General features: G+C 42.2%; 1 protein-coding gene across 1 annotated transcript in view; it reads left to right on the forward strand.

Annotated features, from left to right (window-relative positions):
* USP42 (ubiquitin specific peptidase 42) overlaps window positions 1-23,037 on the forward strand; it is a 143,813-nt gene that overhangs the window by 17,707 nt on the left and 103,069 nt on the right. Inside the window, 2 exon segments of the mRNA XM_030211676.1 lie at window positions 8,862-9,111; window positions 15,993-16,193. Of these exon segments, the coding sequence (XP_030067536.1) occupies window positions 8,871-9,111; window positions 15,993-16,193 (442 nt within the window). The 5' untranslated portion in view covers window positions 8,862-8,870.

Genomic DNA, 23,037 nt, shown 5'->3' on the forward strand with positions numbered 1-23,037 from the left:
TTTGGACACTGCATGGATCAAGCTCACCAAAAGCCATGTGATACTGGAAGAAAAAAAACCCAGCTGTCCCAGAGACAGTGCCTGCAAAAAGACTTTGGGGGGAAAGGTCAGGGGACAATAACAAACTCAGCTTGGAGGGATTTGGGGCAGGATGATCGTAGCTGACTGGGAGGAGAGGTTAGTGGGAGTTAAGACTGATTGGGATAGGGAGAGTGTGTATTGGAGGAAGCGAGTTCTAGGGGAAGTATGGGTAGGGGAGACAAAAATGGCCTGAGTGCAGAGAGTGAAAGTTCATTTTATTTACACATATTGGGCTGAATTCAGTAAATGGTGCCCAAAATTAGGTGCCAGAAAGATCCATGCTAAATTAGTATTTTATAAACTACTATTCTAGCATGGATTTCATGCCTAACTCTGGGTACCAGCATTTATGCCTGTCAAACCCTGGTGTAGTTGCCAATACCCAATTTATGGTAGGTAGGCGTGCAGTTCATAGTATTTTATAACATCATGCCTAACTTCTGGAAATGCCCTCTGATCCGCCTGTGCTTATCCTGTAGCCACGCCCCTTTTGAATTGTTCACTATGAAATTTAGGCACAGATGTTATAGAATAGAGCATTGTGTGAAGTTCCAAATTATTGCCAATTAACATTAATTGACACCTCATTACCTAATTTGCACCTGCATCTGCCCTTGACACCCAAATTTGCACCTAACTTTGTGAACAACCTTTAGAGAATCCAGGGGATTGCTCAGCATGTGCTTGAGCAGGTGGATGGGTTATCGTTGAAGAGGGACTCTTTTTGCCCCCTCCCCCAATTACCCAGGGTCCTGTGTACTATTCTCGTTTATCAAACACTGAAATCTTTTTGCCAGTGTTACCTCCACTTGACAGTAGTAAATATCAATATTAGGTAGTGGCCTGGATTTGTGGAATTCATTACTTTGTTTCATAAGGTTTATATTATCTGTTAGGGACTTCAGATAGGTTTTCAAAACCTGGTTATTTGCGAAATATTTGCCAAGTGACTTGTATATTAGTAGATTGTATGATCTGCTATTGAGGTGAGAATGTATTATGATTATCCATTATAATATGCCTTGAGTAACTGTGGTAAAAGAGTATAAATGTCCAAATACAATTAAATTCAAGGTACATCTATATTTGAATTTTGAAATGCTTTATTTATACTGGTAAATAGAAGCATCAGGGAAAAATAAATGATGTGTGTTGATGACTGTAGAATGTTTAGATTGGTGTATGCTGTGACAGTTCACCTCCCTCTCCATTTGTTGTTTATAACATAGAAATTCAGTGACGTATCAGTTATTTTCATTAAATCCTAATGAAAACATATTAATTGCACAGATGGGTTTCTTTTCATTATTTTAGCAAGTAAATTTGCCTTATACTTGAACTACAATCCATAAATTCTGTAAGTTGGTGCCTACAGTGATCTGCTGTTTATGTGCGTCACTGCTGAGAAAATTGGCAGTTAGGCGCATAAGTGCATGAAGTGCTGTTCAGTATAGGTGCACATAACTTGGTTTGGCATGTAAGCGCTAGGGGGTGTGCCAGTGGACATGGCATGTGCGGGACACCAACCCTGTAAGCTGTGCATGCCCTTGCTGCATTAATTCGCCAGCAGTTAAACTGTGTCTATGGTAGGCTTAACTGATGGCACGTTACATTTTTGGTGCACTAATGATGGCTTGTGCTAGTTTTCTATAATGGAATCTTGGCCCTGAGGGCTCGTTATAGAATTGGCGATCAGCAAGATCTGCGACAGAGAAGCACTCACTTTCCCAAGCTTTGCCCTTGTCAAATTCTTTTGCTGCGCTGCATCATTTTGATGCTGAAAAAAGAAGTGGAACCAGAGGCAATGAAAGTAGCACAACCCAAGAAACATCCCCTAAACAATGACAGATTGGCGAAAAGCAGAAATCTCTTACTGCTCAGAGACTCCATTATCAGAGGTATTAACTGAGGAACACAGTTAAAGGGTTCCAACCTAGTGAAATGCCTTCCAGGATCTTCAGCTACCAGATGTACTGACCAAATACTGAAAGTGATCCGAGAAGAGAGCAAGGCATCAAATACTGATGTTGTAATTCACCTGGGGACAAATGACCTGACCAACAATAGCAAGTTTACAGCACAGAGAGTGTTCCAGAAGCTTGGGAAGGGACTGAAATCTTTGGTTCAGACTGTGACTTTTTCTGAAGTAATTCCCACATGGTGGAAGGGAGAGGAAAGACTACGCAAAACAGTGGATTTCAATAAGTGGCTTGAGTCTTGGTGTAAAGATTTTAGATACATAGGAGCATGGGGTAATACGTGGAGAAATAACAGGCTCTACTGTAATGATGGGCTACATCTTTCTGTGACTGGAAAAAGGATCCTTGGGGAGAAATTCAATTTAGCCCTCTCAGATGTAAGAATACATGAAAAAAATATTCACTATTCTGTTTTACTTTAGTACAGAATATGAAAGAGAGAGATTTTGCCCTGTATGCACAAAGGAGGAACATCTGTATAGGCTGTTTCAGATTTGAATTAATTGATGAAACCTTGTCCTATAAGTTAGCCCCTGATATGCATTCACACACACATAAGGCTTGAATTGTGGAAATGGTCTCAAAAGCAGGGAGTCTTTAGTGTTCCATTAACAGCTTACTTACCATCTGCATGAACAGATCTCTTAATTCTACTGTAAATTCATTAGAGGTGCAGCTCACTACACTATCTCCCCCCCCCCCCCCCCCGCGCCCCAGATATTTAAATAGAGTTGTAACTATGGAGGTTTTCATTCTAGCTGAAATAATCCTACACGCATTTCTTACAATTTTATTGGACATATATACCATAATACAGAAAATTCACACAGAGGTTATATGTGCATTCAAAATATTTGGATATTATAAGACCCAGTAGTCTGTCAGACTGTTTCTTTCCCACATGGACATCAGGGTGAATATCCGAGTTGTAGCTGAACTTCTTGGTTAGTGTTGAAAAGCACTGTAGCTTTGTGTGTGTCCTCTACATTTCCACTTCTATAATCTCTACTACCCTTCTGTAGAAATCTATTACTATATTATTTCAGAATGACACACTTCAGGAATTGTTTCTCAAAACTGCCTCATTTTGGCCTATCCTTTTTGTTCTGCATATTTTAGGGTTGCCAGACACCCTTTGCAGGTGTAGCTTGTTGGCTTTCATGCACCCATAGGTTGGTTGAACAGTGTGACTGGTTTTGCCTAAGTTGATGAGGCTTATATATACTTGTAGTTTTATTTTATTTATTAAGATTTAAATTCTAATTTTATATTTCTAGGATAACTGTTGCTTTTTTTTTTTCCTAGTTTCAGTAGACAGGACTTAGTTTATTTTTCTTTTTTTTAGAGCTTCTTTGATTACTCTAGGATTTGGTTTTTACCTCCATTTCAAAAGGAGAAGTGACCTAATTAATCTCTTTTGAAGTCTCTACACTTCCAAGTGTTAGATCTTGCACAAAAGAAGATAGCTGCTGCTTTTAACCTACAGAACAGCTGAGGAAAAGGTAGAGGCTTTGGTAGTGCTTTTTTCTGTTTCTCATTTCTTTAAACAGATGTGAATACTTGTAAAGCCCCAGTTACGGCTTCTGCCTCTGTGCAGACAAAATACACGATCCAAGGAAAGGGGCTGGTTCCACGTGTGAGATGTTTGCAGCTTGAATCCTTCATGAAAGAAGAAGAGCTGAGAGAGGAGGTAGAAGGTTGAGTTGTATTTGCAAGAATGAGATGTACATCGATGAAATTCTTCATGAGGCATCAAGTATCTCCAGCAGTGGGGAAGAAGCATACTGAAAGAGAACAACTGGACATAAATTACAAGACCCTGAAGGATTGATACCATGAGTCCACCTGCCCTCAAACTGAAGAACCAATATTCAGCCCTGGAAGTGGAGGAGATGAGAGCATCCCAGGGACAGGAGGAACTGAAGCTTGAAATCTCCAAAGTTGTTGGATCAGTGACCACTAGGAGGCAGAAGGTAATGGTGATTGACAGCTCCTTTCTGAGGGGTACAGAAGTGTCCATCTGCAAACCAGACATGGTGTCTTGGGAGGTGTGCTGTTTGCCAGGTGCCAAGATTTGAGATGTTATGGAGCACTTGGCTGAGACTCATCAAGCCTAATGACTGTTATCCAATGCTGCTCATCCATGTTGGCACAAATGATTCATTTGGAGAAATACCTAGCTGTATCAAAAGTGACTTCATGGCTCTGAGAGAGAAGGTAAAGCAGACAGGTGCGCAGTTAGTGTTCTCGTCAAGCCTCCCTGTAGAGGGTAAAGGTCAAGGCAGAGAAGTTGGCATCCTGGAATGAATGAATGGGTGCACGGATGGTGTCCGTCTATCAAAGAAGGAAAGAAGTGTGTTCAACAACAGACTGGCTAACCTACTGAAGAAGGCTTTAAACTAGAATCAGTGGGGCTTGTTGATCAAAGCCCCCAGGTAAGTGAAGCATTAAATACCTGTACCCAAACGTGGGAAAAGGGGACATCTGCAAAGTAGTGTATACAAATGCCTGTAGTATGGGAAATAAGTTTCTGGATTGCAGTGATGGAAGAGGCTGATTTGGATTTAGTGGTGGTTATGGAGATGTGGTTCATGGAAAACCATAACTGGAATGTAGCTAAACTGGCCTATAATCTGTTCAGGGAAGACAGGGTAGGAAGAAAGGGAGGAGGAGTGGCATTATATATTAAATTATATATTAAAGATAATATTAAAGCCGCACAATTACAGGACCTACAGGTCAGAGAAGAGTCACTGTGGGTCAGTCTGGAAAGAGGGAATGAAAAATGTGTTTACATTGGTATGATTTATGCAGGCCTCCTTCACAGATTGAAGTGAACAGAGATTTAATTGAAGAGATTCAAAATTTAGTTAACATTGTTCTATAAGTAACTAAGTAAATGTAACTAGTTATTGTACTGAAGTAAAAGTTTTGTCACATTTACTTTTAAAGAAGTACAGGAAGTAATATTTTCACCAATTTTTACTACTTTTACTCAGTTACAGCTGTTGATTGCAGTAAAAAGTAAACATGGAGTGAGATGTAAATGAAAATTCTCAGTAAACCAAACAAAACAGCAAAACTGGGAACAGGATTTTGCTATTGTAAACCTCGTTGCACAAATAGTAGATCATCTCATCTTAAATTTTGCTGTTCAGTGAATATAACCAATAAGAGCAGTAGAGTTGCCTGTGTTTATTGAACTGGTTACTGGTCTCCAACCAAGCACAAGCATATCAATGATCGGTTGAGTCACTTCAAAGTAGAGAGAAAGCTGAAGCTTTAGCAATTCTTGGTGTACACATATAGGCCTGTATCGCAACAGACTGTTGGTCATCCCATGAAAAGTTTTACATTGGGGAGACTGTCCACTGAATCAATAGCGTTTTAGAGAGGAAGTCTCCTTGTCTGGTCTTAAGACTGAAGGGTTCCCACACATTTTGATGTTCTTGCATCAGTTCTCGAAGATATTCAGAGTTTGCCATCAGATGAAAAATTGTTAGAACGACCGACAATTATTCCAACTTTGTGAAAGCTTTCTTTGTAGTTAAACAGCATGATGATGATGACAAAGATGAAGATGCAAGTGATGAAATAGCACTACTTCTAATGCAGATGATGACATGATAATAATGATGATAAAGTATTCTTTGCTATACAGAGGTCAAGTGTTTCAGAGATTCCCATGATCAAACCATTTAGACCCAGTCAGAAGACATCAGTAATGTTGCAACCTGGCTTGATTTGAAGGAATTTTTTTTTTTTTATCGGACTAAACAAGCCACTTCCTGCTAGTGTAGTTCAACATCTTTTTAGCTATGCTGGATTAATGACTCATAAGCACACCCATATGAGTGACGGTCTTTTAAAAAAATTTAATTTTACTAAAAGCAATTTGGATTGACTTGAAGAGCAATAAAGATGCTGGGATAAAAACATTAACAATAGTCACATTCATTATAGTTGAGGTACTTTTACTTTGTACTCAAAGTAACTTTTTTACTTTTACTTGAGTAAATTCTTTAATGTTTTCCACTGTACTTTTACTGCAGTATTAACATATACATTTATTTTTACTTAAGTACTTTGAACAGTACTAGCTATGAAAGGGGAAGTAATAGTTTAAACTTTCATATTCCACTTCTATCCAAAGCAGATCACAATAAAAACATACATAGTAAAAAGTCATAAATACCCCCAAAAATATATAACAACAATTACATAGCCTCTCCACATCAATCTCCCCCCCCCCCCCCACAAGCTAACACAAAAACCATACATACAGCTGTCGCTCATCCCGTCCCATCCCATTAGGTAGCTGGTTATTTTTGGAGGGAGGGGAGAGGTATCCTTTTAAGTGTTTCTTAAGCAGTGCCGTTTCAGCCATCTACCCCAGAGAAAAGGAACACTTCCTACTCTCCATATTACGTACTTTAACCAAATTAGGGACAGACAACAAAGCCATCCCGTCAGACTTTACAGGCAAACTTAGAATTAACCTGAGGAAATACTGCTTCACAGAAAGTGTGGTGAATATGTGGAACAATGTCCTGGTGGAGGTGGTGAAGACGAAAACTATATCTGAATTCAAGAAAGCTTGGGATTAGTACAGAGGATCTCTAAGGGAGAGGAAGGGATAAGTGGCATGGATGGGCAGACTGATTAGGCCATATGGTCTTTATCTGCCTTCATTTTTCAACATTTCTGTGTTTTTTTTTCTCTGTTCAGCCGCAGTCTTTTTAAACCTGTGGTCTTTCCTGCTGTTGTCTCAGCCATTTACAGTGGCATCTACTGACCTGTTTTGAGGCAAAATTATCAGATCTGGAGGAAGCTGAAGTTCTGTGGTGGATTCTGGTAAAGCATTGGCACTGTGATGGCTGATGTAAACAAGAAGGAGGCTACAAATGGGCAAATGATTTGGGTGACTGCAAATGAAAATTTATTTTCCAGTAGAGATTTGGTTCCAGTTGAGTTGGAAGTCCAAGCTTGCAGGAGGATACTACTGGACCCTCTCTCTCTTTTGCTTTTCACTGTCTTCTCTTCCCCTGTCTTTTCCGCTTCCCCAACAAAGCTTGATTTGTTCCCTTGGCAAAGGGCTGTAAGGTGATTGTAAGGAGGTATTGTATATTTTGGAGATCAATTTCTGTTTTGTGAACTTCAGTTTGTAGCAGTTCTTAAAGTCCTCATATAAGAGATGAGGTTTTCTCAGCAGGGTTTCTCCTCTTTCTCAATTTGGGTGTCAATTCCCCCCCCCCCCCCCCCCCCCCCCCCACATGCGTGTGCATATCTCCACCTACCTTCCTTTACTGTAGCTTGATACGTTTTGTTTTAATAAAAACTGTTTTTTTCTATAGTTTTTATACTTTATTTTCTTTAAGCAGATAAAGCAATTAGTTTGTGCTGTGTAGTGGTAGTTGATTTTATTTCAGTGCAATTGTCTACAGATACATTTTCTTGGTCTATTTTTAAACTAATGCATATAAAGATATTGGTAAATTATTAAGGTGCCAGTATTCAAAAGGTCTAGTTTCTTGGCTTGGCTACCTAGATCTTCCTAAATTAAAATGATTTCCCTCTGGCCTAGCATATGATTTGGATTCCTGAAACATGGGAGGAATCAGGTTGGGGACAGTAACCTAAATCTCATTTAGGTGCAAAAATATCAAACCTGAATTTAAGACTGTTTTCAGGAGAAAACTTAGGCACCTAAATTCTAGCTGAAAATTGTTTTAATTTACATCCTAAAGCTGAGACACTTAGGTCAGGCACTTAATTTTCTTTTATATAAGCCTGGTTCCAAACCATATTACAGCCATACTATAGAGCTATAGAGAATTGCCAACAACTATCATTTGAATCCCAAGTGATGGTATATTTTGCGGTCCCAGGATACTTTGTAAAAGCATCTTAAAAGGTAGGGAAGGGCAATGTTAACTTTTGTTCCTGGTACTGAAATTGGTTAACTTGCCTACATGTACCCAGAAGGAATTCAGATCAGAAATGAACATACCTTTAACTTATAGGCAGTATTACATGGAAAATAAGCAAGTAAAGTCATCCTATATTCATTCACTTTAGAAAATAAGATGAAAAATATAAGGGTCTTTGGTACATTTTGAAAGTTTTCATGTATTTGTGTATATCTATATATCTATATCTATCTATATATATATATATATATATATATACACACACGCAGAGAGAGAGAGAGAGCTTGGTGGATAATCATTGACACAGTACAGCGGCATGGATGTTATCCTTTTGCAGAAAGCAATTGCACTGTGTCTCTACAGCTTACTCTAGCCTTTAGAAGAGACTGCTTGTACTCCTGATTACTAGAAGGCATAGCAAATAGACTCTCACTTGCCTAGAGGCTGTCTGCTTTACCTTGTCTTTTGAGCACTTTTGAAAGGAGACAGCCTAAAAGGTAGACTATCAGTTTGAAGGGAGACATGAGCAATAATCTGGGGGCATATCTTGCTATCACAATTTTATAAGGTATCATTGGTGGAAGGGAGGGGTTTGGGCTTTATTTCTGTGTATTAACTTTAAAGTGGACCAACACATGCACCACACTATTTTAACTTGTAGATTCTAAATTCTTTTGAGGATAGGACCCTACAGTTTTCTATACCCTTTTGTTTTCTGCCTTGTAAAGTTTAGATTCCTTATACATCGGCATACCAAATAGGTACAAAGAAAAAAAATGATCAGACTACATTAACAGCTGAATACTGAGGGTACGTTTATTTTGTAGTGTTCACGCTTCTCAACTACAACTTTTCACCTGAATTGTTACAGAGATGAGCCATGACTATAGTTGACAAAGTGTCTGAGTCTTCAAATCCTACAACTTGCCAGAACCAGCCTTGTGACTCTGTGGCACCTTCTCTTGGAGACATGGACTCGGGTTCTGCAAGTTGGTGTGCAGTGTCATCTCTGACAGATGTTCCGAAACACAAGATTTCTTTGGGACCAGTACCTGGAGCTACAGTTATTTCTAGCTCATCTGTACCAGAAAAACCAAAGCCTTCAGTACAAAAGGATCCGTGTAAGTTTTTTTTTTAATGTAAAATCACATTTTTATGTAATATCAAGTTTTTTAAAGCTTTCATCAGGCAAAACATAGACCAGGCTATTTATTTAATTCTTGTGTGTGCCATTTGTGTGTTTTTAAAGTTGCTTTTTGTATTTAATGTAAAACTTATCTTGGTAGTCCTTTTTTTTTTTTTTTTTTAAGGAAGCTAAGAATTATGTATTGATTTTTTTTTTTAATTGATTTAAAACAATAAAGATTATTCTAATTCTCAGAGGACAAGCAGGCCATAGGTTTCTCACAAGTGGGTGACGTCCTCTGATGGAGCCCAAATACTGATGCTACCCAGCATTCCCAGTGTCTTAAAGAAGCTTTTGGTAGACCGCACCGTGCATGCGCAAGCTGCACGCTCAGTTTCACTTTCTCTGTAGAGCCGACTAGATGCGTCTTTCATTGTGATAGCAAGTTTTAAAGTTTTACTTCATTTTTTTTGCCATCCTGCCTCTTCTATTTTTTTTTTTTTTTTTTTGAGTAGCGTGAGATACTTTTCATATTAACATTTTTTTCTCCTTTTGTATTTTTTATTAGGTTTTTGGCTTTTTTTTTTTTTTTGTGGCTCTCGGCTGTTTTAAGACCTGAACTTCGACCAGGTTATCCCCCCCCCCCCCCCCCCCCCCCCCCCCAAAAAAAAAAAAAAGGAAAAACAAAGCTACTATACTAAACCTTTGCTGATCATGTCAAGTACTGTTGTTCTTTCTGTACTAAAATGCAGAAAAGAACACAAAAAAGTTGAGAGACTGTGTGTGTAAGAGACTTTTTAGTTCAAAAAGTCTGATACATCATCATTGGTATCAAGAGCATCAATCCCCATGGCTTCTGGAGCTGCATAAGACTCTGGTGGCTCATCGGTGCTGAGGAGGTCTCCTCCTGCCTCGACGTCAAGTGTCAGTAGCAGCTGTCCAGACTGAGCATCCTTGGACCTGTCACCAAGGGCATGTGTGGATTCTGCTTTGCCCTTGTTGGTACTGGGCATCGAACAAAGGCTAAAAAAAAATACTAATATCGTCCTGTTCGAAGCACAGTACCCAGAGCTCTAGGGCATCGGTGTTGCCAGCACCTGAGAAGCATTGGTGGCAGGAGGACCCCTCCCCCTCCATTCAAGTGATGCTGCTTCATCAGTCTCCCTGAAGCCGGTACCATGCTTCCAATTCTCAACAGACATCTTTGCAGGCTGGCTGTACACCGGCACAGGCCCTGCCATTACTGGTGCCTGCCATCGAGGAACCAGGGCATGCTGCAGGAGGAGCTGGGGTGCCTCCTAGGATGGTGCAACACTGAAACATCAAGGGCACTTACTCCAACTGTGGAACTGCTGTAGCCCATTTTGGAGACACGTACTCTTCCTGTGCGGAGGTAATTGACGCAACTACCTCATGGGGTATCGGGGCTGACACCAACTGATGCAGTGACCCCCCCCCCCCCTCTAGCGCATTGGGGAAGGAAGCTACCCTGGAGTTTGGGAGAGGCCCCATTCCTCAGCACGTTCACTCTGAACCTGGTTCACTTTGCAGCAGGCCTAGACGGGCACAGACTCGGACTTCATGATTACTAGTTTGCTGAGTTTGAGACACTGTTCATGGACATCCTCCCAAGGAAGCTGTAACAGTTCCCTTTCACAACATCCTGAGAGACATACAGATGAGGAATTGGGAGACTTCTTTCTTTGTGCAGGTTGTCCCTAAGCAGGCAAGTATAGAATCCGAAAGGTTCTTCAAGAAGCCACAGTTGCCACACAATGGTCGAATCTGCTTTTAAAAGAGCCAGAAGCTTGAGGAACCGTGCCTCAGCTTACCCCATGCAATGATGTTTGTACTCTGGAATCTTTTGGAAGGAAAGGGGGTGTGTGGGTTTTTTTTTTTGTTTTTTATTATTCAGGGCTCAATGCTCTTTTCCTTCATCCAGCCCTACCAGCTGTACACGAAGTTCTTGGTGAGTACTGTGCTAGAGATTGCAGATACCCTCAAGTTGGAGCAGGCCGCACGGCTTCACCAGGTAGCCAGTAATCAGAAGGAGTGCAGAAAGCATATAGCATGGGCCCTTTTGATACTCGACAAGGTGTCCAGACTCTCCACTGTAAATATTGGCATTCACAGACTCTCATGACAGCGTGTCTGTGATCTTGAGCCAGCAGTTCAGGAGAAGCTGGTGGATGTCCTGTGCCGAGGCAGTAATCTTTTTGGGGACAAGGTTGAGGAGGTATTAGACCTCATTAAGAAGAGAACCAATATCATCAAGTCTCTCTCAGCCCACTCCTCCTGTTGCCTTCATATCTTGCCTATTACTGTCAGTGGCGTAGATATACTCCTTTCTCCCGTCCTCGGCAACAGGCCCAGCCGCCTTGCTCCTATTCCCAGCATCAGAAGACTCAGCCAGCTCCCCAGTCTGAGCAAGGGACGTACTTTTGGCTGGCAACATAGCAGACATAAAAGCACCCGTGCACCCATCCCAGATGATCTACTGTTGGGAGGGAGGATGAATTTTTTTTTTTTTTTTACAAGAAAGGTTGCCCCTTGTAATCTCAGACCGGTGAGTTTTGCAAATAGTCTGGTTGGGTTACACCCTAAATTGGCATCAACGTCCTCCAAATTGCCCACCAAGAGCCACAAAATTCAGGTCTCGGCACCATGAAGAGCTTGCAGAGGAACTGTCCTCCCTTTTGAAGGCTCATAAGGACGAGCCCGTTTCACCAGGGAAAGAATGGAAGGGATTCTACTCAAAAGTACTTCCTCATTCCCAAGAAGACGAGTTAAAAAAGTTCAGGATGATTTCCCTGGGCATCCTTCTTCCAATGATTCAGGAAAACTATTGACTATGTTCTCTGGACTTAAAGAATGCTTTATTCCCACATTCAGATGCATCCCAGTCATAGGAAATATGTCAGATTTTTTGGTGGGGAAACATCACTACCAGTATTGCATCCTGCTGTTTGGCCTCATGTCTGCTCCCAGAGTTTTTACCAAATGCCTAGCTGTATGTAGTCTGTCTGCATAGCAATGCTGCAAATTTGTGCTTCCCTATTTGGGACAGTTGGCTGGTCAAGAGCACATCAAAGGAAGGTGCTCAGGAATCGGTGCGGAAAACTATTTGGGTATTGGAGCTGCTAGGGTTTGTTATCAACTACACCAAGTCCCACTTGCTTCTAGTCCAACAGTTGGAGTTATGTAGGGCTTCTTATATCCTCAAATACCAATATTTTAGTTCATTACAGATAACAATAAGAATCAGAGACATAACTCTGGGATAGATGTTAAAACCATGAGGACTTCCATAATAAACGAAAAGCTAAAAGCCTAAAAAGAAATTTATAAAACAAAAGCTCAACAACTTACTACATATTATCCAAAAAAAAAATTTTTGAAAAAAAGTTTTAAGAGTTTTCTGAAATACTTGATAATTCCTTAGCAGGCAGATCTCTGAAGAGTCAAATAACTTCCTTAATCTAACAGAATGGAGCAAAGAAAATGTTAGCATTTGATTGATGTTTAATGGCATTAATAGAATTATGATGTAAAAATTCCACCATATTACATAAATAAGGTGGTGTAATGCCATAAATAATCTGAAACGCTGTAATACATAGTTTAAACTGTGCCGTGGCCTCATCTAGCAGCCAACACAACTTCAGCATCAGCAAAGTGGCTGATGCAAATCTGCCGAAAAATCAGTTGTGCTGCCGTGTTCAGAATAAGCTTGAGTCATCCAATGAGTGTCTTTGTATAACCATTAATAGTGATATTTGTATTGTATTCAAAATAGTTCCGGATCATTCTCAATTTTCTCAATGTGTGGAAGGATTTCTTAAGTAAAGATTTTACATGAGTAGAGAAAGTTAGTAAACTATCCACTTCCACCCCCAGAACTCTACAACAAAAATCAAAAGTAAAAGTGTTCCCTCTGATGGAAATATGGAAATTTTGAAGAGTGAAACTGAAACAGACCCAGTCAGAGAAACTTTGTTTTGTTTTTTGTAGGTAGAGTTCTGCTAGACCCGGTGTGAGCTGAAGCCTATCTGCCTCAGGCATAGGTGGATGCTCATTGCCATCACCACTCAGGTTTAGCGTAGCCAGCAGGTCACAGCTCGGCAGATGTTGAGGTTAACGGGCCACATGGCCTCCACAGTGCATGTCACTCCCATGCGTGCCTTCATTTGCAGGCCGCCTCTGGGAACCTGGTGGATTTCATCACGATTACACTGGAGTTCGCCCAGTCCCTCTTCTGGTGGATGATTCGGCCAATTTAACTCTGGGATTTTCATTCCAAATTCCTCTGCCCCAACAAGTTCTAACACAGATGCATCCAGTCTGGGGTGGGGGGCCCATGTAGATGGGCTTCAGTCTTCTGAATGGACCAGAGTCCCTGGGTGTGGCCTTCAAATCGACCTCCTGGAACTGTGGACAATCTGGAAGTTGCTAAAGGCTTAAAGGGATCAGCTGTTGAACCAAATTATGCTAACTCAGCACAATGTAACTTGTTTGTCCATGTCAGCAAGGGGTACGGGATCCTACTCATTGTGTCAGGAGGCAGTTGGGATGTGGAACTGAGCCATCAGCCACAGCATGGTACTCAGGGCCACATACCTGGCAGAGAGAGACAACTGCCAGGTGGATATGCACGAGTGGTCTCTCAACATGGACATTGCCCACAAGATATCCCCCTCGGTGGATCATTTTGCAACTCACCTCAACAAGGCTCCTTGATTCTGCTCTGCACTCAAGTCCCACAGCAGGATAGCATCGGATGCATGTCCTCCAGTATCTCTTTAAAGAAGACTCTGTTGAAATTCAAACAGGATCCTCATCGCACCTTACTAGCCGAGGCAGGTATGTCTCCCTCTACTTATGGAGTTGTCCTCCAAAGAACCTTGGAGATTGGAATGTTCTGACCCTCATTGTACAGAATGAAGGATCTCTTCTGCATACCAACCTCCAGTCCCTGGCCCTTATGACTTGGTTGTTGAGAGTGTAGAATTTACTTCCATTCAACTGTCTGAGGGTGTCTCCAGGATCCTGCTGACTTCCAGGAAAGATTCTACTAAGAGGTGTCACACTTAAATGGAGAGGATTTGTCATCTGGTGTTAGGGCAAGGCCCTAGATCCCCTCATTTGCCCTTCACATAACCTGCTTGAATACCTTTACATCTCTGTGTCTGGAAAAAAGACCAACTGATTCAGAATGCTGCAGCAAGACTTGTAGAAGGTTGCAAGCAACGTGACCACATCACTCCATTTTTGCAAAAACTTCATTGGCTACCAGTACAATACTGGTCTAAATTTAAAACTTTGTCTGATCTTCAAGGCCCTTAAAGGAAACATCCCTGAGTACTTGAAGAATAGGATGATCCTCTACACACCATCAAGGACACTAAGGTCCTCTCAAGGACTATCACTAACCATACCCTTTCCAAAAGATGGTACCCGATGTGATAGCCACAAGCGAGCCTTCTCTAGAGTAGCCCCCACACTCTGGAATGCACTACCTGAAAGGCTTTGCTTAATACAAGATTACTTCAGGAAGCGGGTGAAAGCTTGGCTCTTCAACCAGGCCTTTAATGGAAGAAGTAACTTAACTTGTTAGTCTCACTCACACACAAGGAGTGACATGGGCTGCACATACTGCAACAGGACATGTTTATCCACTCCTATCCTAGCTGAGATAATATTTAACCGTCTCTCTGACCTCGTGCACCTTTCATTAAATTAGTCACCTTATTTTCTAACTCCTCTTATTCTCTTACCTATCTATATGCAACTTTATTTTTTAGTCACCTTACTTTCTAACTCTTCTTACTCTCTTACCTCTATGTTTCATCCTTGCTTATACCCTTCACTGTCAATTAAAATGCTTTAATATACTGGAAATGTGCTGGGTAGCATCTGCACTAGGGCTCCATTGGAGGACATCGCCCACTTGTGAGATCCTTGGCCTGCTGTCCTCGGAGAATACCTGCTACAGGTGGGTAACTTTGTTCTATCTCCTCTAGGGCTGTGTCGTCTCATTGTAAAACTCAGTGGCACTGAAAATTTGTTGTAAAGAATTTTTCTCCCTCCTTATCTTATGGTGCCTCCACCTTTGAGGACTATTGAAGCTCTGGTACATTGTTTTTCATTGAAAAGCCAATGAGACGAGTGACAGTTCTTGTTGACTCTTAAGTACGTCTCCCTGAACTCCAAAACAGCCGTTCTGTCATATTCACCTCTGGAGAAGATGAGGCAATAATAAATTGAAATAAGAACCAGCTTAGAAGGTGGTAGGGGTGGAAGCAGGATGAAGACTAGTAAGAGAGGCAGATGGAAGTTGAGACTGGTTGGAAGGAAGTGTGTATTGCGGGAAGAGGAACTGAGGAGAAAGTATTAAAGGGAGCCATGTATGGGAGAGATAGGCTTGGTGGAATGAGTTTGAGAGAAGATTGGCTGCATCATTGAATGGAAACCCCCTTTGCTTAGGTCACTGGCTTTGAGAGCCTGAGCTGTCACCAGATGTACTGAAGTTTTGCCTAAATGGTCCATTCTCAAAAAATAGTGACGGTCACTGCTCTAGAATATAACTCTTCAGTACTATTCTGATGATGGCTTGGACCACCTAAATTGTGCCATTTTCTGCGCTGTGTTCTGTTTCCAACACTTCTGCAGCATCCTTAAACCTGACTGGCTTCGGAAGACACTGTTCATCATTTGTAAATTATGGCATAAGACTTTTATTTGCATCAGTACAAATCTGTTTTCTTAAAGGGGCAGAATATTATAAAAATGAGAGTATAACTTGAAATTCCTGTATTTAAACTAAATTTTTTTTTTGTTTCATTTTTTCTTTCTCTTTTTTTTTTTTGGCTTTGGCAGCTATAGGTGATGGAATTGCTCCGCCACAGAAGGTTCTTTTTCCAGCAGAAAAAATTAGTCTAAAGTGGCAACAAACACATCGTGTTGGAGCTGGCCTCCAAAATCTGGGCAATACTTGTTTCGTTAATTCGGCGCTACAGTGTTTAACTTATACACCACCTCTTGCAAACTACATGCTTTCTCATGAGCACTCCAAAACATGTATGTATATGTTTATGTACTTGCAAAGGTTTTGTGAAAAGTCGATTTTAATATTCATTTTCATCTTGCTAGACCACTTTAGACCAATGGTTTGTGTCCCACCTATCAGCAGATGGAGGTAGAGAAACTGAACTCTTCCAGTGACATTGTTACTATAAGAGCTGTTAAGCCTGGAACTCTTCAGTATTTCTTTACCTCCAGCAGATGGGGCAGATTGAAGTGGTATAACAAGCTTTTTTTTTTTTTTTTTTTTTTTGGGGGGGGGGGGGGTATAAACATCAATAAACGTTTCCTTATTACAGAATATAGAGCTAGGGATGTTTCCCTAACAGCTTGTCATACAAAACAAATATATGTTTAAATTCTGGCATCACCTCAGTAATACCACCACAAAATTCCTCCACTGCCAGATCCTGTATATTAATACAAAAGCCTGCAAATATGCTACCCAAAACCTATGAATAGCTGACAGCCAATTTGCAATATTTCTAGCTGAGGCTGGTGGCGTTAGTTATCATTGGGGGTAGTGGCGAAGTAAAAATAAGGACCAGTTAATGGGAATTTCAAGTACCTGACTTCTCTGGGTCTCTGCTCTCCCCAGCTTGCAGGCACAGGTAGTTCTTGGGTAAAGCACAGACTTGGTATCTAATTTGTAAACTTTTTGGTGACACACTGGTTGAGAATCACTAATGTAGAGGAATCCAGTCAGTATTGTTGTTGAGTAAATGGAGAATTCTTAGGTGAAGTTGAATGTAAAAATGTTTGATTTCCAAATTACTCTTTTCATTTGCTGTTTCTAACACTGTTATGTCATGTCAAGTGCATTAACAGGTATTGGGCAAGGTTATCTGTTACTTAGCTTACCCACTAAAATCCTTGCCATTGTTGGCCCTTTTTTTCCAGTATGCCAAGAGATTCTTCATTCTTGGGTTTCTGTATCTTTCTCCCTGCAAAGGAAAGACTGAGCTGTTGCTCCAGAGAGCAAGCCCTCACTCAGGTAGTTACTGGGTAAAACAGCATCCTGGGTGATGTTTGCTTTTTGTACCTTCCTTTTTTATTTTTAGGCTCACATGTTCACAGACTCTTACTCAAAAGCATGGTATGGTGGCCCTACATCACTCTATTTTGGTATTCAGCACCTCGAAGCTCATGGAGAGAGCCAAAGAGTGAACTACCTAACTGCCATTTTTGGCAGGTATAACATTTATGAACATAAATGTTCAACAAGCTTATATAACGGTTGCCACAGTTTGTTAAACATATTTTTGAACACAGTTCATTAGAGGAAAGATTTGAAGAGTGTTGATATATAGCTAATTATTATTTCATTAGGTCAGATTCCAGATTGCATATCTGAATAGAGGAAGATGTGAAAATCTACTGCTTCCTTGCCATCAAGACCAGACCAATCCAGACCAATGGGTTATGTCCATCCACCAGCGGAAGGAGACAGAGAAAAAACATAGTTCCAAGCCCCTTAAATGTATCGTGCAGCTTGGAATGCTCAGTATTTTTCTGTCCTAGCGGATGGTGGATGGAGATGCAGCACTTCTTGGTGCTTGCTGGCTAGCTGCTGCCCCGGCTGTGCTTGGGGACAGTTGAACAAGGGGTGTGGTGTGCTGGTAACTCAGTCTTGGGTGCTGTTATAGTGATACTCAGTGGTCCTGGGTCCCTCACCTGCCAGCTCGGGGATACCCTAGTTGTTCTAGGTCCCTCCCCTCCGCCTGGAGCCTTGTAGCTCGGCGGATCTGGATGTGACATACTACAGACTGGTATTCTGTCTGCTAAGCTGAAATGTTTTTCTTCATGGCTTGTAATGTGAGCTGTGACAGGCTTTCTGTGCTTGTATGGTAAGCTGTTTCTTTTTGCTTAGCCTCCCGTTCCGTTAAAAAAAAAACAAAACCAATTTTATGTCTACCTGATCCCAGGGCTGTTCTGGACTCTTAGTTACAGGGTTCCAGTCAATACAAACAGCGGTTTGTTGGCTTCTGCTTTTGGTGTTAACATAGTCTGGCCTGTTTTTTTTTTCCCTATTTCTTAGGTTCTGGTGTGCTCTCTTCTAAGGCATTGTTTTGGGGGCAGCTTTGCTTTGTTCATGGTGCTCTTTTTTTGGGCAGGGTGCGCTTTTTACTGTACCCTTTCGGATGTTCCTGCTTCAGCCGTTGCGCTGCCTCTGTACCTCTTGGTGCGGTCCTCCTGTGGGGAGGGGTCACCACAACGGTGCTTCAGTTTCCTGTGGCATGTGGCTCCTTCTGCATGGGTTCCCGGGAGCTGCTGGGGCTGGTTCAAGCCTCTCTTCTGTGAGCTTTCCACCTCCGTTTTTTCTCAGCGTTTTAGCATGGGTCAGGCCACTTGGTTCTCCTGCCTTTGGGGCCTTAGTTTGCCTGGCTTTTCCTGCTTGGGTGTCTTTGATTTTTAGGCTCTACTAGGCTGCATTTGAGAGATCCAGTGTGCTGGTGCACTGAACTAGTTTTTTTGAGGGCGGTCTTGCTCTCTTTTCTGGGAGTGTGCCCACCTCTGAGCCATTCTGGGTGTCACCCTGCCTTCTGGATGCAGACGCATGGCTTTCTCCGAGGATTCTTTGTTTCTTGGCTTCTACACCAACTGGCCTTTCCTGTAGCGCCCGTTCGGTCTCAGGTGGAACTACAGTGCTTTTTGATGGAGTACTCCTTCTTGGTTTGGGCATCTTGGCTCACTCTTTAAGGTCTATTCTTCTTTTTTTTCTGGAACTTCTTTTTACCGGTTTGTGGCTCAGTGATCCAGGTCGCTGTTTCGGGGTCTGTCTTGCTCACTGCATTGGAGTTCTTTGCCCTCCCCGCCCCTTCTCTTGAGGTCGAGTTCTACCTGGTCTCTACAGGCCAGGCAGGGTTTCTATCACTGGGATGGTTGTCTCTGTGTTGGACGACCTTGGTGCAGTCATTGCTGGACAGGCCTCTCTTGGGTGTTCTTCCTGGCCTCTTCGAACGTAGCCTCTTTGCTTGTTTTTTGAGCGTGGCAGGTCGAGCGGAGTGCCTTATTTTTTTCCTTAACATGACTCTTTCTCAGGTTGGGGTGCTTAGTTCCTTCGCCTTTGTTTTCGAATGTAGAGACTCACTCCTACTTGGATGTGGGGCCTTGCTCCCTCTCGGAAGGGTGGACCTTGCTCCCTCTGGGGAGGGCAGGCCTTTCTCCTACTACTTCTACTTCCGTAGCAGTCCTAAGTATACACTGCACTGTGCTCTATTTATGCAGGTCAAACCTTGCTTCCTTTCACGGGGTCGAGCCTTTCTCCCTCCCGCAAGGTCAAACTTTACTGCATCTCTCAAGGTCAAAGACTTGCTACCTTTCTGGAGGTTGAGACTTGCCCCTGCTCTAGAGGTCGAGCCTTTATCCCTCTCCGGAGGTCCGGTCTTGCTCCCTCTCCGGGGATCGTGCCTTGCTCCCTTCTAGAAGTCGAGCCTGACTCCCTCTGGAATTCGGTGCTTCATCCATCTCTGGATGTCGCTCCTTTCCTTCGCTGGATGTGGCACCTTGCTGCATCTCTGGAGGTCCAGCATTACTCTTTTTCTAGAGGTCAAGTTGACTTCTTGGTTGGTTAGAATGAGCTGGATCTCTTGGCGGTATTTCCCAGACTGTCATGGGAGACTGTCCTTCGCTAGTTCTTGGCCTTGTGAGCTGGGCTTCCTTCTGAGCCAGGCACATCTCTCTCTTTGCCAGTTATCTGGGGTCCGATCATACCTCCCTTTTGGAGGCTCAAGCAGATTCTGTTCCCAGATGTGTTATGTCACTTCCTTTCCATTTTCTCCTGCAGGTGAGTTTTTCTCCTTTGTTCCTGGAGGTGGGGGCGTTGCCTCCTCCCTGCTCATGAGCCAGAATGCTGTCCCAGTAGATGGTATGTTGTTGCTTTTTACACTGGCTTGCTGTCCGGGTGTCTGGACAGGCAACGGTCCTACGTTTTCTGGCTCTTGGCCTGGGGCTCTTTTCCTATTTTTGGGATAGACCGTTGACCATTGCTTAGTGCCTGGGCTTCGTCCTTGTTGGGCAAGTAGGTTTCTTCCTCTTCTACGGGCATTTGCCCAACTTAGGGGAGTTGAAGTGATTCCATCTTTGGATGGTGTTGCAGTACCTTTTGGTTGTAATAGTTAGTTCAGTCTTCCGGATGGTGCCTTGCTGCCGCCTCGGAACATAGTTCATCTCCTTTCTCTTTGGAGGGTGCGGGATACTGGGTTGCAGCCCAGTTCCTTTTTCTTGGGGGATTCTTCGTTTGATTCCCGTTTCTTTGATTGGCTGAGTTCAAGTTGGCAGTGTATACCTCCATTTTGGTTGGTGGCATCTCCTGCCGTCCTGGGCAGGATGAGGCCACCCCCCCCCCCCCCCCCCCCCAGCCTTGGTTTGGCAGTCAGTTACAGCTCCTTTGGGTTCTAGCTCAAGACTCCCCTCTCTGTGACTCTGGTTGCGGCTCGACATAGCATCAACCTGTTGAGTGGTATGTGGCTCCCTCCTCTGGGACTTCGTGTTCGGCAAGTGATGTCGTTGGAGTCTGTATGAGTCCGTTTCTTTACGGGACTCTTCCCAGACTTTCTTTCAGTTGGTTCTTGGGGTTCCAGTTCTTGTTCTGGACCTTCAGAAACTCCTTAAGCTTTTTTTCTCAAGCTCCTCTTGGACTCTGGGCACTGGCTTCATTCTAGGTGCTTTAGTCTTCTCTCTTTTTTTTTTTTTTTCTTTTTTGAGGATTCTATTTTTTTTTTCTTGCGGACAGAGACCATTAGGTGTCTCTACCTGGTGCGGGTTAGGATGCTGCTTTGGTGTCCTCGCCGATGTTTCTTTTGTCCTTTTGGAGCATTGTTTTTCCTCCATCGTGATGTTACTTTCCCACTCTAATGCTGTGACTGCTTTACTACTACTACTACTTATCATTTCTAAAACACTACTAGATGTACGCAGCGCTGTACACTTGAACATGACGAGACAGCCCATTGGTCTGGTATTGATGACAAGGAAGGGAAAATTGTTTCTTACCTGATAATTTTCTTTCCTTTAATCATACCAGACCAGATGCCCACCCTGTCTGGGTTTCCTGCTTTGCTTCCTTGTTGCTGTAATTTTGTGTAAGGTACCCCTGCAGTCTATTATTTATGAAATTGAATACAGTTACCCCCAAACCCTTATGCTACCATTTTATAGAATCTCACTGCTCAAGATGACATGCTTGGGCAACACCAGAGCCTTTGCTGACCTGAAGAGCTGGACAGGGCCTAGTCCTGGAAGCTCTAACTTTTGGAGGTGCCACCACACCTATAGTAATAGTTGCACTCTTACCTCTCTCTCAGGGGTTGGTGTGCCTGGACATAGCTGGTCTTATCAGACAGGAGTCTTAAGTACAACAATCTCCTGCACCACATTGCTATAACGTGCACAGGACTGGGCATTTTTTTTTCACCCTTTAAGTTTATATTTATAGTTTTGAAGGAAATAAATATAACTGGAACTAATAATTTTATTTTGTTTTTGAAGGTCTACAAAATGTATTAAAAAGTTTGCATGTCAGGGTCTTAAATAACTGGGAGCTATTTGTTACATGGGCGATATACAAATTGCCTACTATTTTTCCCCTAGATATGCAGTCACTAGACTGCTGAAAATGTCACATGTAACAGTGCAAGAAACATAGAACCCATTATTTCATTAAAAGATAAAAATAAAATACCATCCATCTTTACACTATGTATTTTTTTTTAGTTGAAACATTTTATTGTAGTTTTTTATCACAAGCCAGAAATTACAAATGCACACACAGACACGGATAAACAAATTCTAAAACAATATGGAGAGTTACATTCAAAATATGAATCCTGCAAGCATAAAGATCAAATATATGTCTCATATTTTAATTCATTTTCATCTATTTTTTAAGTGCTTTTCTAAATTCTCTAGTCTCTCCAATGTGAACAAATCTTTCACCTTTTAAAGAGTGCTTTTCTGAGCCTGGATTATTTCTTCCTTGACAGATGGTTTTTGTTTTTTTTTTAGCACGTTTTATGAAAGAACTGCAGTTGCATTAATTAATTTGTCTGTAATGCATGATGTCATAGGCAGGGGACTAATGGTTTTGAGCCAGGGAAGGCCATAGGGCTGCTGATGGGCCAGAAACACAGGACATGTCTCCATCCCCCTGATTCATGGCTATAGCCTGATCTCCAGGTACAACATGTTTCTACCCTTGATCCCTAGCGTTACTTGACTTGGCATGTCTTGTCGCCCCTTCTTGACTCTGCCCCCTTTTTGGCCAGAAGGAGAAGCATTGGTTAACAGTGCATCATTTTTCTATGCTGCACAGGGCTAGCCTTGGTGTGGGCTAAGTTCTAGAACAATGTGTTCAGCTTCTACCTGAAGATGGGTCTTATGTGGTTGAGGTGACATTTAGTGCTGCTCCTATGCCTTCCCGGGGATCAGAAGAGGGTGACGAGTGCTCAACAGGTTGAGGGACAGGAGGAGGAGGAGGACAGAAAAGATATGGAGACAGCTATATATACTCGGCATTGAGGAGAAAGAAGACGGAACCTGGGGTAGTGGACAGGCAGAGAGAGAACAGGATGAAGAAATGGGAGAGACGATCTTGGATGGCGAAAGAAAAAGAGGAGATCAGTTATTAGGAAGAGAGTACTCGATGCATGGGTAGCTGACTGGGTAATGAGGAAGAGGAGCCTGGATGGAAGGAAGGTTGATAGAGGGCATGTTTGTAAATGTGCTCTTAAGTTGCCACTTGATTCTACACTTGTTCGTTTTCCTTTTATATTCTGCTTTCTTTCCTGCACATTTGTCTATTTTCAGTTTGTTTCATTCAGAAGTAATAAGATACTAATTG

Source organism: Microcaecilia unicolor, chromosome 8 (genome assembly GCF_901765095.1).
Source record: "Microcaecilia unicolor chromosome 8, aMicUni1.1, whole genome shotgun sequence".
Taxonomy (NCBI): Eukaryota; Metazoa; Chordata; class Amphibia; order Gymnophiona; family Siphonopidae; genus Microcaecilia; species Microcaecilia unicolor.